Raw genomic sequence first — 12,246 nt, forward strand, 5'->3', positions numbered from 1 at the left:
CCTATCCTTTCCCATCTTCTTTTGACTCCCAGTTCTCTTTTAATCTTCTCTTATCTACTAATCCTCCTCCTTTATTACCTTATACCATCTTTTCTTATCTTTTCTTTTCACCTCTCCTCTCGAAATTAAAAAAAAAATATTTTCCGAATTGAACTGTACACTATAATACCATCTACAGTTCAGATCATTACAACATTCAAATTTAAACTCATATCTTACGCTACCTCAAGTACGACCTGAATTCTTATCTTCAGGAAATAACACGCTATGCATATGCGTTTTTCATTTGATTCCAATATTGTGCTTTTTAACATTTTTCTCCTCACAGTTGTGTTTTATGTCAACTGTTCTGCATCTCTTAAGGAATCTACAAGACCCTATTAACATTGTTTTTGTATTTTTAATCGGCTGATGATGACCCAGATTGGTGGTCGAAACCAGTACTGCTTTTAACCAAATAAGAATGTAATGCTACATTTCTTATTTACTTGTATTGAATAGGTTGAACCACTTAATTTCTTGTTTCAATTTAGTTCTAATTCTTAACAACTCTATATTGACTTATAATCCATTAGATAATAATTACCTATGGAAAAAGGCAGTGAAGCATATGGGATATCTTCTTGCCTTGTAATTTAAGGATTTATCTGTAAATCGTATACCTGTTGTTCAAACACATCTCAACAGTCAGGTTGAAATCCTAAAATCCAGCATGCATAACAGCTATGGATCTTACATCCACACAGTTCAACCTCTGAATTGCCTGGAGAAATGAATGGCTAAACTCATCACCTCATGGCCATATTCAAATCTGTAATCCTACCAAAAGACTACCCCTCTGGGTGGGGGCAGTAGAATAACACACACAGTATCCCCTGCCTGTCATAAGAGGCAACTGAAAGGGACTCCAGGATCTATTATTTTGGGAGCATGAATTGGCGACCACGGGGCCCTTAGCTGAGTCCTGACATTGCTTCCACTTGAGTCAGGCTCCTCACTTTCATCTATCCTATTCAACCTCCCATCGTCAAATCTTGTTCTTCTTCGACCCCAATGGTATTAGGTTGCGAGGTGTAGGGAGTCTTGCATTTTCACGCCCTTTGTGGCCCTTGCCTTTCTTTGGCTGATACTTTCAGTTTTGAAGTGTTGGATCCCTTCCATTTTTTCTGTTTGATTAGTGTTAATTGAGGATGGTTGCCCAATTGTACTTCCTCATAAAAGAATTATAATAACCACCACCACCAGAAGACTAGCTGGTTTCAGTTTGTCTCAGACAGTATGGTCAAGATTGCACAGAATTCAGTGTGATACTGCTCAAACCGGTGCAGCCCTACATCAGTGGAGTTGGATAGACTCTCCTCCTATGTGACTGTTGTTCTGAAATGCAGACTGTGAAACATATCGTGCATTGTAGAGAAAGGCTGGAGGATGAGGGAGATAAATATGTTGATAGTGTAACATCATTGGCTTACTTGTTCTGTCACCTGCCCCAGTCACTTTTTATGTGGGTATTCTACATCTCCATTCTGCTGTTCCATGATTATTTTACATCACCTCATGAACACCTTCTACACTCTTACTCCAGTTCTCTGGATGTGAACTCCACTCAGTAACTCCTGAAGCAATTGCATGGATTACAAGCCTTTCAATCCCGATATGAAAATGTGGTTCTAATGCTATAAATTGTGTATTTTTGTAAATGTATTTCTTGTCTTGTATGCATCATATGCTGAGTAAATAATAAAATAATTACTGATGATATGTGATTGCAGTTACTCTTCAGTGGAGTTGTCCTCCAGTCAGTGGCATGATTCCTGGTGCTCGTGATGGACACTCTGCATGTATTATAGATCATTGTATGTATGTATTTGGAGGTTTTGAGGAGGAAATAGACAGGTTCTCTCAAGATGTTCATGCTCTGGACCTACGAACTATGAAGTGGAGATACGTCATAACTCAGGTACAATTTTTAGCCTGCTTTCATCGTATGTTGTTGGTGCTGAGGTGTGTAGTTTTATTTTGTTATATCTTCTTTCCTTTTTCTGTACAAGGCTTTAGTCTTCCACCCATATTGGTTACGGGTATCATTTACTATAAGGTGTAAATTGGCAGGGAGAAATTCAAGTGGGTGGGAATGTTTAGTTTGTGCTGACAACTTGGTCTTAATTGCAGACTGTGCAGAAAGCCTATTCTCTAATATCTTGGAGCTTGTAAAAAGATGCAACAAGTATGATATGAATATTAGTATTTCCACATCTAAATTGATGTCATTTGGGAAGAAACCAGAGAGAGTTGAATATCAAATGGAGAATACTGAACAGGAGTAGATGGATGATGTTCAAATCTTCTGAATGTGCATTTTTCCCGGGCGGCAGTATAACACATTGCGTTTCATTGAATTAGCATAGTGCAAGTTTTCTACAAGAAGGAAGTGGGTTCTCTGATAAAGTAGGCCTAATCTCTACATTGCTCTGTTTTCAGATCAACTCTGCTCTACGAGAGTGATAGCTGGGTAGACTTAGCAAAAAGCGGACATGAAAGTAGCGAGAATGATTTCTCACATAGTAGCGGGTTGGAACAATGGTAGCAGGGCACTTACAGTTGGCTAATTAGGAATGAACTTGGTGGTCAAAACTACAACACAGGTGGAGGAAGGTAGGTTAACCAGGAGAATAATGGGCACATCTGTAGAGGGTAAAGGAAGCAGGGAGAGATGGGCACAACCATTATTAGACTCAGTTTGATGATTTAACGATAAGAGGTGTGGAACTAAATAAGGCCGTTAGGTTGATTACAAATACAGGATTGCTCAGGCTCATAGTTCATTCTCAGAGGCTGTATTGAAATATAATGTTGATGAATAAGTTGGTAACATTTTAGCTGTGACATGACGTTGAAACATGACGCCCTCCTTGTCGCACGTGACCTTTTTTGGATGGACACTTGCTCTTGGATGAGGGCTTGGCATTTAATTAGGACTCACCCATTTCTTTTTTTTTTTTTTTTTTTTTTTTTCTTCTTTTTTTTTTTTTTTACAAAGATACCATTTGTCATCACCCATAACAATCCTGGACAAGAATAATGTTCAGTGGTGTTTATGAACTAACTGCTAACTAATATACGGTAATTGTGACTTGTCATTCTGTTTGAGAGTGAAATAAAACTTACTTTTGTTGATGACTAATCAATCAGAAGATGCACAAATGGTTACACGCTGTTGGTTGTTTTCACTTACAAACGGTACCCCCTCCTCCCACCATTTCTGAACTTTTTCACGGAGTGTACAAATCACACAACAGTTGACTAGATCTGTTAATTATATTTTCTAATTGTAGGGTTGACTGATGTGGATCATCATGGATTGATTTGTTGAGTTGGTCTTCTTGAATGTTGATCATCTCGCAGGTTAAAGGATGTATGTCCAACACTTGTCCCGGTTCTCTACAGGGTCGGGTATGAAGGGATATGAATCTTAGTAGCGAGTTTTTACGACCAAATGCCCATCCTGACATTAACCCATCAGGGGAGTTAATGAGATGAAATGAAGGATGTAATATGTGATAGTAGGAAGGGAGAGGGTGAAATCTGGTGCTGGCACATACCCTACTCCTGTTGAATAGCATCAGGGTCTGTTCATTTCCATCCGACGGACGAACCACTGTCAACATCATCATATGTTCTCACTCCATATGATTACTGCATATAGGTTTGGAAATGAATCCAGGCTTTTGGCATGGAATCTATTGATTAGAAATTGTATACCACCACCACTCCTACCCTGCCAGCCAACATTCTGATGGTGAATTTTTTTCGACCAAGGGGACTTGAACCAGCTAACCGCAGTGTCAGGCCATATAATCTTGACGTTTTAATGACCATGGACACAAGGTCTTTCAGGTTGAAGTCAGTCCTTTAACTCTAGAATACTAACATACGTAAAATTAACACATATGCATCATATAACTGCACACTGCTCCTTCCCATGCTGTGCTGTGCTTCCGTTGATCAGTGTGGATGATGTCACTGTAGCATTTAGTTGCATGAGAAGGAGAGAGTGCTGGGAGAGTTTATTTTAAGTAAGTCACTGCGTTGTTGTTGTTGTTGGTGGTGGTGGTGGTGGTGGTGGTGTTTGTTGTTGTTGTTGTTGTTGTTGTTTGGTGTAGGTTTTTTTTACGAATTGTTAGTACTGATGCATTATCGTTGGAACATAAAATGTACATTTTATTTGTATGTAATAGGTACTTGGATGCTGTCATATGCGGGTATGTTGCTCATTGTGGAAGGTTGCTTTATAGTTATTAGGACACAATGGATAAACGCAGAGTGAAATAGGAGGAGTTCATTTGCCGTGTTCTTGACGAGCTGTATGGACAACCGTTACCGGGTGAGTTGGCTGTGCGGTTAGAGGCGCGCGGCTGCGAGCTTGCATCTGGGAGATAGTGGGTTCGAATCCCACTGTCGGCAGCCCTGAAGCTGGAGAAGTTCATTTGCCATATTCTTGACGAGCTGTATGGAGATGAGAAGTGGTAAGACCACCGTTACCGGGCGAGTTGGCTGTGCGGTTAGAGGTACGCTGCTGTGAGCTTGCATCCGGGAGATAGTGGGTTCGAATCGCACTGTCGGCAGCCCTGAAGATGCTCTTCCGTGGTTTCCTATTTTCACACCAGGCAAATGCTGGGGCTGTACCTTAATGAAGGCCACGGCCGCTTCCTTCCTGCTCCTAGGCCTTTCCTATCCCATCGTCACCGTAAGACATATCTGTGTTGGTGCGACGTAAAGCCAATAGCAAAAAAAAAAAAAAAAAAAAGAAGACCGTATAGAAACTGAATCTGAACGCGAACACTCTGCGATGACGATCCGAACTATTCACCCAGTGATAGTGATTCTAAACATAATCTCGAATGTGATCCAGATTTACGAGCTTCTGTTGAAATTCAACAATTTAGCGGCCATCAAAAAGGAAAATCTCAAAAAGGAACTAGGAAGAGAATAACTTCAAACAGCTCCGCTTCAGCCTCTCAACTTCTGGAACAGCTTTTTGTTGACTGTGAAGTGGATAAACTCTTTGGTAAGGATGGGCATATATGGAAAACAACTGATTCAAACACAGAAAAATACCCACACAGAAAAAGAACATAGTTCATACCCAACCAGGACCTACACCGAACGTACTGTAGAAGCTTATCCATTTATGTGTCTTTAATTATTCTCTACTAACAACATAATGCAAATTGTACTTTGTAATTTTTAAATAATATATTACTTCTGGCAACTATGTGGAGTTTGCTTATTGTTTTAGCGTAGGTATAGACATACAAGAAAATTTTACATATGTTAGTATTGGGCCACTACCGAATAATGTTAGTACTCTAGGATTAAAATTATTAAACCGTTTTCATGCTGTTCTCTTCCTGATGGCTGATAACATAGTCTCCGTATACAGTTTTAGTGGTTCGAGGCATCTCAGTTGCTTTTGCTCATCTGTTAAACTCAAACAGAAAAATATGTCAGCACTTGGCTCTCCACCTTTGGCAGTTCTTATAACACTTCACCTCCTTCAGAGCAGCACAATTCAAAGTGTATCTATAAGTGCAGCAGTGGCACTCAAAATGACAAATGACAAACAAGCTCCTAGCTATCTTGGTGGTGCCAGCTTACTGTATATCCAAATGCTACAGACGTCTACATCAACCCGCTATTGTATGTGTGTTTATTTATGTAACTTGTGAAGTGTGAAGATTTCCTGCTAAATCAGGTACAGTCCATGTTAAGGAAATCTGACTTTTAAATTTTCCAGGCAATGAGAGGTATACTTTTCACAAATTTAGTATTGATGCATTGGTGGCAACTGTTTAAGGTTGGTTTTCTCTTCTCAACAAGGTGGCTTTGATTGGAATCCAGGCCTGTACATGTGGGGTTTTTGTGAATAAGTCTTGCATCTCTGTGGTTCAGATTCCACACGGAACAGGAGACCCAGTGGCTACAATCAAAATATATGTCTCATTATTAGGTTCTCTTAAAGGCATGTGGTTTGTTAATGAAGTTTAGCAGTATGTTGGCTGAAATCTATTACTGTTATGAAGATATATGTATTTTCTATAGCCTTCTCTTGGCTGATATAATCTTATTTTGTTTCCTAAAAGAATAATCACCTGGAGTGTATAATCTTTGTCAATGCAACCTTTCTGTTCTTTATTTAGGAAAAATCTGATATTTGTTTTATAAATGTTAGGCTACTATTTGCAATTCCTCTTGCAGGGTGAACCTCCGTCGTATCGTGATTTCCACTCCGCCACTGCTGTGGGGTCCCGGATGTACATTTTTGGTGGTCGAGGTGACCTTAACGGGCCTTATCATTCTCAAGAAGAGGTGTATTGTAGTGATATTATGTACCTGGATACAATTAATGGGAGGTGGTATCGACCTGTCACGACAGGTGCCATTCCCATTGGAAGGCGAAGTCACTCGGCATGTAAGTATCTTTTTTATGTAAGCATTTTGAATTTCCTTAATTACTGAAACTTTATTTTCCTTGGTTATATTATTTCCTCAAGCCCGCCTCGTGGCCGTGATCGTTAAGGCGCTGAAGTCTAAACGGTCTGACACCGAGGTTAGCCGGTTTGAGTCCTGTTGGTCATAAAATATTCACCATCAGAATGTTGGCCAGCAGAGTAGGAGAGGTGGTGGTATACAATTTCTAATCATTAGATTGTGTACCAAAAGCCTGGATTAAATTCCAAACCTCTCCGCAGTGCTCACATGGAGTGAGGGCATATGGCGCTGTTGATGGTGATTCATCCGTCGGATGGGGACTTTAAGCCTTGAGTAGACCCCTTGGTGTTATTCGACAGGAGTAGGCTATGTGCCAGCACCTGTTTTCACCCTCTCCCTACTATCATATATCACGTCATTCATTTCATCTCATTAACTCCTCTGATGAGGTTGACGTCAAAAAGAGCATCCGGTCATAAAAACCCTCCACAACAGATTCATCTCACCTCATACCCGACCCCGTAGAGAAACAAGGCAAGGGTTGGACAAACAACATAATATTATTTCTTCAATTTGTACTAATAATAGATACAATGAACAGTCAGATGCCCTTCGCTTTTGGTTTCTGGAATTTTGTGCCAGTGCAGTGGAACCTCGATTATCCGTTCCCGGAAACTACGTTTTCCCGGAATATGCGTTTAAATTATGTGGTCCCACGAGCATTGTAATTAAATCACATTGTAAAAATCCTGATTGTCTGGTCCTCGAAGAAATGATTTCCCGGATCAACCGTCCAGAAATTTCAGTCCCATCAATGCTAAATCCTCTATCGATCGTTTTTTAATAAATTGTATCTCACGAAAGGACTGCTATGGCATACTTATGGATCTTGGCGTTAATGCCCCGTCATTGCGCTAATTAGAGCATGTACTGTACCGTACTGGAAAAGTGATCGGCAGTGAACTTGCATAAGGGACCATCTTAGCATCACATTCAAGTGGTATTGTTCAGAGAATCTCGGAAATCATAAAGCAGAAAGTGGCCACAATTGTAAGGTGACATGGCGCATTTCGACGGCTCGGCTTGAAGACGGAACGAGTTTCATCAAATGTTCACACTTATAAAACGTCCATATTATGTCCGGGGTTAGATGTTTATATTTTTACTTTCTTTCGATCGTACTGCCGAACAAGTTTTCGGCACTTTCCTCAGGGCACTGTAGAGTAACTGGGCTTTCAGGCAGGAAAGTCAAAGGTACATGTTTCACCCTCCTTACGGGCATCATCAGCCTATATCAATCTTAAAAATAATACATATACTTATAAATTATAGGTTAAAATGTTGAAAAATGATTTTGTAAAATATTATACAATAACATCTAAAACAACGATAATGCACCAAAGTATGTTAAAAGAGAGTGAATTAACAGTTTTGAAGATTAAAACGTGATTAAACATGAAATTTTGAGAGTTTAAAACTAAAATGAATCCATATTTTTTATAATATCAAGACTGTGATGGCCTTGAGTATAAACACAATCATCAAAGGGGGATGTTTCTTCAATTCCCAAGTTGAATCCAAGGTGGTAAAATCGCTGTCAGTTATTTAAAATGGAAGTGTGAATGTAATCAAGCTAGCGTTGCTGTAACAACCTGACGTACCTAATACGCTCCGTACGAAAAATCCTGAACATTTCTTCCAACAAATGTTTCAACGGAATTATCACATCAACTTGACTATCTTTTAGATCCATTCGACTACCACATAATTTCCGAACTCCGCTAGCTTTGACATACGTTTTATCTTTCAGGCAGGAATCGAAACTGCTCCTTCTTAACACAAATTTTTAATTTAATATTATCGTACACGATTATGTTATCAAGACCAGAACAGATGTTGCACCTTACATTAAAAAAGACACCTTACATTAAAAAAGAAAGCCATGGGAAGTCTTGGGATTGCCTATTACTGTTTTGGTCCTAATGTAAGACTGGGAATTTTACGTTTTCATGTTGAAATGCCAAAAACCGCAGTTGTTTTATTTGTACACGTTACGTTTAAATGGTTTGTATCATTTCCAACTCGTACTGACGTGCAGCGAGCGCGCTTTCCAGATGACCTCAAGGTCACAAATAAACGTGATTTCTGAAGTTTTGATGATATTTTTTTCTCTTTCCAATTTGATTGGATTAGTGACAGGCAGAATCTAATATAATGCATTCGAGAACTTTTGAGAATCAATACTTACATTTGAAACCATGTTTTCGAGTTCAGCATAATCTTTAAAAGTCGATGTAGGCCTAATTTACGTGGTACAAGATTTCCATAAACTGACTACGAAGAGTATACCAGAGACCAAATTACAATGGAAGATTACGAAAAGAAAGGATTTCCCCGTCATGCTGGGCGCTTTTGTATTGAATGTACTTTATTTTATTAGATGAGAGAATTAAAAACTACTTGTGGTCGATTGTCGTTTGGCTTGGCATCATGAGATTTTTTTAAAGAGTTTGGCTAATCAAAGTTGCAAACTGAAAGAAGTTTTCACGGGAAACTGACAAAGATTCCTCTGTAAAATTGAATATAAAGTATTGAGATTTTGAACTCGCGTACCAGTAATTAATGCGGTTTTGCGGTCTAACATGCCTGCCTCTCATCCAGAGGCCCTGGGTTCGATTCCAACCAGGTCAGGCAATTTTACCTGGATATAAGAGGTGGTTCCAGGTCCACTCAGCCTACGTGATTACCTTTAATTGAGGAGCTATCCAATCGTGATATGGCGACGTTCAAAACAGTCCCCAAAATCTTTGGACAATTTTTGACGACATCAACAACAAAACAAGGGACCACCGTCCATACCTGTATCTAGACCCCAAGGTTGTAATACATAATAATAATAATGGTATTTGCTTTACATCCCATTAACTACTTTTTCAGTTTTCAGAGACGCTGAGGTGCCAGAATTGAGTCCCGCGGGAGTTCTTTTACATGCCAGTAAATCTACCAACATGAGGCTGGGGTATTTGAGCACCTTCAAATTTCATCAGACTGAGCCAGGTTGTCTTACTAGCGCTAGTACCAGTGAGATATTCCTAAATACACGGTGCGGGAGAACGTGAAGTGCCAAATAATTATTTTCTCAACGGATAGAGATCTTTCGTCCCATAGCACAAAGCCCATGCCTGTTTGCCGATGGAACGTTCAAAACAGTCCCCAAAATCTTTGGATAATTTTTGTATTTTGTATTTCCACTGGTATACGACTTGACCATAATACAGGATGAAAAATCTTACACAGCAATCTTCTGAAGCACTGAACATCCTCACAGAGTGCGCCGATCTCTCTGGCCTAAGACGGAGCCTCGGCCTGCAGGAAACACTCGAACGCATACTAGCCGATGATGCGACTACTGCTGATCTCGTCATCCGCTTTATGTGCGACAGTGGACTTATCAAGGGTATATAAATTACAAGTGCACTGTTACTCAGGGAACGTACGTTCCCTTTTGATTCGTTAGTAATCTTTTCGGCCTAATTCTATAATAGTTTTTTTTGTTTTATTTTGTACTGCGTTTCCAAATTCCTTTGTTGAATAAATAATTTTGTTTTATATTTTAAATTTCCTTTCCACTAATTTGTTCAGAGAGGATGATTACCTCGTTGTACTTCCTCTTAAAACAAAAATCACCACCACCATCTGAGGCACTGACTATTGCAGGCCAGCAGAAAAAATTTATTTTGGACCCTGAGAAGATTTTAATGAACATTGAGAGCAGTAATTTATTTATTTATTTGTTTGTTTGTTTGTTTGTTTGTTTGTTTGTTTGTTTGTTTGTTTATTGATTTGTTTGTTTGTTTGTTTGTTTGTTTGTTTGTTTGTTTGTTTGTTTGTTTGTTTGTTTGTTTGTTTGTTTGTTTGTTTATTTATTTATTGGAAGTACACAGGCAGTAAGCCCAATACAGTACCTTCTTAACACAACAGTCAACAGTACTTCTAATGCATACATGTCAGTAAAGATAAATACACATTAATAATGCTGAAGATAATAAAGACAAGGAAGAAGAATGAATGGAAAACACATACACAGAGACAATGACAATCCAGAGTACAACAATGATTATTTCTACACTATAAAAATACAAGAATTGCAACAAAGGTATAAATAAAGTAGTAAGTGACTATATTAATAAATAAGTTAAAGAGCACCTATTATATAGAAAAGGAGTCTGAATTTATAAATTAGAAACACAGGCCTTTAAATGTATATTAATGACAGTGTGTGATTCTGAAAATAAATCTATTCCTGCAGCAAATGTGTTATAAAATCGTAGCATTTTAATAAATGGCGAGTTCAAGTGATGAGATGTTCTAGATCTTGGAACTTGAAATACTGTGTTCATGCGAGCTCCAGCTCGTGGAACATGAAAGGAGATAAAATTGAGCAGTCCTATGGAATTAAATTTATTTCTTACGATTTTGTTTAACGTTTTTAGAGAAATAATGATTCTTCTGTTGCGCAACGACGTGAGGTTAAAGTTACTTCTTAAATACCGTGTTGATGTATCAAAAGGGCAAAATGTCTTATTTGTTTTATAATACAGATACCGCAAAAACTTGTTTTGAACAACTTCAATAGTATGTATTTGTTCGTTAGAACACGGGTCCCAAATTACAGATGCATATTCTAATTTACTCCTAACAAGGCTAGTAAATAACTGAATAACAGTCGATGATTGAGCAAATAATTTAGAACTCCTTATTATAAAACCAAGCATACGGTTGGCATTGTTCGTTATTTTTGTAATATGGGCTTTGTAATATGGACTTGTATTTCCTGAATCTCAGATTTGTGCTTGCTTATTCCATTTTACGCAGACTATTTGGTGGCGTACTGTGATGAAGTGTGGTCTCAAAAATGGAGAATCAGGAGGTACGAAACTTGGTTGGCATGTTACTTGCAATTCCGTTCATGCCACTGGAAGATATTGTGATGTTACCATGTTATTATAACAACATTAAGTTACTGTTTGTTTTAACATCCCTTCAAATAATAATGGATTTTAAGAGACAATGGAATGTCAGGAAGTTTGCCCTGCAGAAGTTGTTTCAAAGGCCTAGTAACCATCACTATGGCGTTGTTTCATTTATGCACTCTCAAGTACCACTGACCTCACCTTACTAACTCTGCTCCTAAGGTTGGCTATTGACTTTACTGATATCCTTGAACTCTTACGGCTGGGAAAAAAACAGAACTACTAGCCACTTCCTCTGGTGTTTGTACTTGACCACTGGCAGGTGGTTGAATTTGATCACTGGTATTAGCTATTGCCACATGTGGCTAAATATGTCCACCAGTGGTCCACACTTCGCAGAGATTTTCTCTAACCCTGTGTCATAGCAAAATGGACTCCGATATGGAAGCCATTGTTTGACAGATTTTTCTAATGTCTTCGTTGTGGTTCCAAGTCTTGATCAGGGTTTCCATGACTCTAATTTTGGTTGTAAGGTTTGTTTTCCTAATTTTCTTCTTAATTATTCCCCACAAGTTTTCAGTCGGGTTCTTGTCCATACTATTTCCTGACCATGGAAGCACTGAAAGACTTAAATCTTTCAAAAACTGCGTTGCTTGGCTTTATTGCACAGTGCACTCTCATGCACAAGGACAACAGGATTTCCCCCAAACCATTCCTTTATCTGGGAGAGTCGCTTTGTGAGGACTTCTATGTATTGGTCGTGTTTCATACTACCTTCTAC

The 12,246-nt window shown here is 38.8% G+C and overlaps 1 protein-coding gene across 3 annotated transcripts in view; it reads left to right on the forward strand.

Annotated features, from left to right (window-relative positions):
• Nucleotides 1–12,246, forward strand: part of LOC136881060 (kelch domain-containing protein 3) — a 132,102-nt gene that overhangs the window by 46,218 nt on the left and 73,638 nt on the right. For all 3 annotated transcript variants that reach the window (XM_067153668.2, XM_067153670.2, XM_067153669.2), the window contains 2 exons: nucleotides 1,773–1,960; nucleotides 6,259–6,472. In XM_067153668.2, the coding sequence (XP_067009769.1) occupies nucleotides 1,773–1,960; nucleotides 6,259–6,472 (402 nt within the window). The remainder of the gene's footprint in view (nucleotides 1–1,772; nucleotides 1,961–6,258; nucleotides 6,473–12,246) is intronic.

This window comes from Anabrus simplex, chromosome 9 (genome assembly GCF_040414725.1).
Source record: "Anabrus simplex isolate iqAnaSimp1 chromosome 9, ASM4041472v1, whole genome shotgun sequence".
Lineage (NCBI taxonomy): Eukaryota > Metazoa > Arthropoda > Insecta > Orthoptera > Tettigoniidae > Anabrus > Anabrus simplex.